The sequence below is a fragment of the Suncus etruscus genome, chromosome 9, assembly GCF_024139225.1.
Source record: "Suncus etruscus isolate mSunEtr1 chromosome 9, mSunEtr1.pri.cur, whole genome shotgun sequence".
NCBI lineage: Eukaryota > Metazoa > Chordata > Mammalia > Eulipotyphla > Soricidae > Suncus > Suncus etruscus.
This window is the reverse complement of record NC_064856.1, coordinates 69,132,994-69,134,531: the sequence shown is the minus strand read 5'-3', so window position 1 is coordinate 69,134,531 and position 1,538 is coordinate 69,132,994. Positions and strand designations below refer to the sequence as shown.

General features: G+C 39.0%; 1 protein-coding gene across 1 annotated transcript; it reads right to left on the bottom strand.

Moving 5' to 3' along the window:
- Window positions 1-201: 201 nt before the first annotated feature.
- LOC126018567 (mas-related G-protein coupled receptor member X2-like) lies at window positions 202-1,179 on the bottom strand. The gene has a single exon (XM_049780684.1). The coding sequence runs from the start codon at window positions 1,177-1,179 to the stop codon at window positions 202-204; it is 978 nt and encodes a 325-aa protein (XP_049636641.1).
- Window positions 1,180-1,538: the final 359 nt, after the last annotated feature.

Here is a 1,538-nt window from a genome sequence, read left to right as displayed (position 1 = left end):
AGATCAAGAAACAGTGTACATCTACTCAATGGAATACTATACAGCTTTTAGGAAAAAATTCAAGTAATGAAATTTGTTCATATGTGGATGGAAATAAAAAATATTGTGAAGAGTAATGAATGAAGAGTAAGAGCTTAAATCTATAAGTGTGTAGCAAAAGTAAAAGCTTGAATCAGGATGCCCAACATCTTCCTGACATCTCTAGGGTCTCTGAGGAGCCCTGCTTCCACTCTCGTCCATTCCTGGGAAGTCTTCCAGAGCTCTCTGCAGTATCAGCTTAAGAGTCATCTTCCACCCGTACTGTTGCTGTCTCTGCCGTTGTCTACAGAAGCCAACAAAGAAGTAAATAATGGGATTGGCACAGCTAATCACATAGGAGAGTATAACTGTCACCAGATAAAGTGATTTAGGGTACTCAACAGAAACCTCTTCTGTCCACATTAGAAAGATTGAGCAAATAAATAAGGGCAGGTCACAGAAGAGAAAGACAAAAATAGTGAGTCTAGTGGTCAGATTCAATCCAGATCGCTGGATCTGCTGAGAGCCACACAGAAATTTGACCAATTGGGCCAGGCTGAACCCAGAGAAAAGTACAAATGAGAAAATCATCCATGCAACAATGATTAAATTAGACTCCATGCACCAACCACTGATATAATACGAATCAACAAACTGACAGTACTTCCACTGCAGGATGCTGAAAAGAAAGGACAGGGTCCAGATCAAAAAACATATGATAATTGATGTGTGTCTTGGGCGACGGTAGTGGTACCATATGGGGCACATGCCAAAGAGACAAAACTCAGTACTAATGGTACTGTAAAAAATCAGGTTTGCTATACAGGCAAAGGTTGACAAGATGATGAAAAAACTAGGGAAGGAGATAGTGATAGAGTAGAAGTAGTCAATTATTTCCTTCAGGCATTCTATAATCTCAACGGAGAGGGTGAGAATTTCAGTCCCTATTAGGTTTAGAATATAAATTGAAATGGCATTCTTCTTCATGCAGAAACCTAGAAACCACAACACCACAGCATTTCCAATGAGTCCAAATAGGGCAGTGATAAAGTTCAGGAAGTTCAGGATCAGTGTCTCCATGCTGACAATTGGAGGAAGAACCTGGCCACTTCCATTCATTGGTGCTGGTGTAGTTTCCCAGACTGAGTCAGTTGTCTCCATGATTAGAAGTTTTCCACTGGTGCCCCTGAAAAACGAACAAGAATGAAGCCCCTAATATATAATCAAAAGGTGTTTTTCTGTTTCAGAATATTTAACTAAAGGTATACTTAGATAAAAATAAAAAAAAAACTTACTAAAGGTCAAGCACTCCAAGTTCTATAATATTCATATAAACCCAGTCCTTTTGACTTCAATAACTGAAATATCTTTACTGTGATCACACAAGAACCATCCACTGGCATGGATATGTCAAACAGGTATCATCTCTCACTGTCCTAGACTACAAGTCCCTAGCTGCAGAAGAAAAAGTCTATACAGAAATCAACAAGATAGAACTCAGAGTCCAACATTCTATATGC

Coding starts and splice junctions, on each gene's coding strand:
- LOC126018567 (XM_049780684.1), bottom strand. CDS start 1,179: ATGGAGACAACTGACTCAGTCTGGGAAACTACACCAGCACCAATGAAT.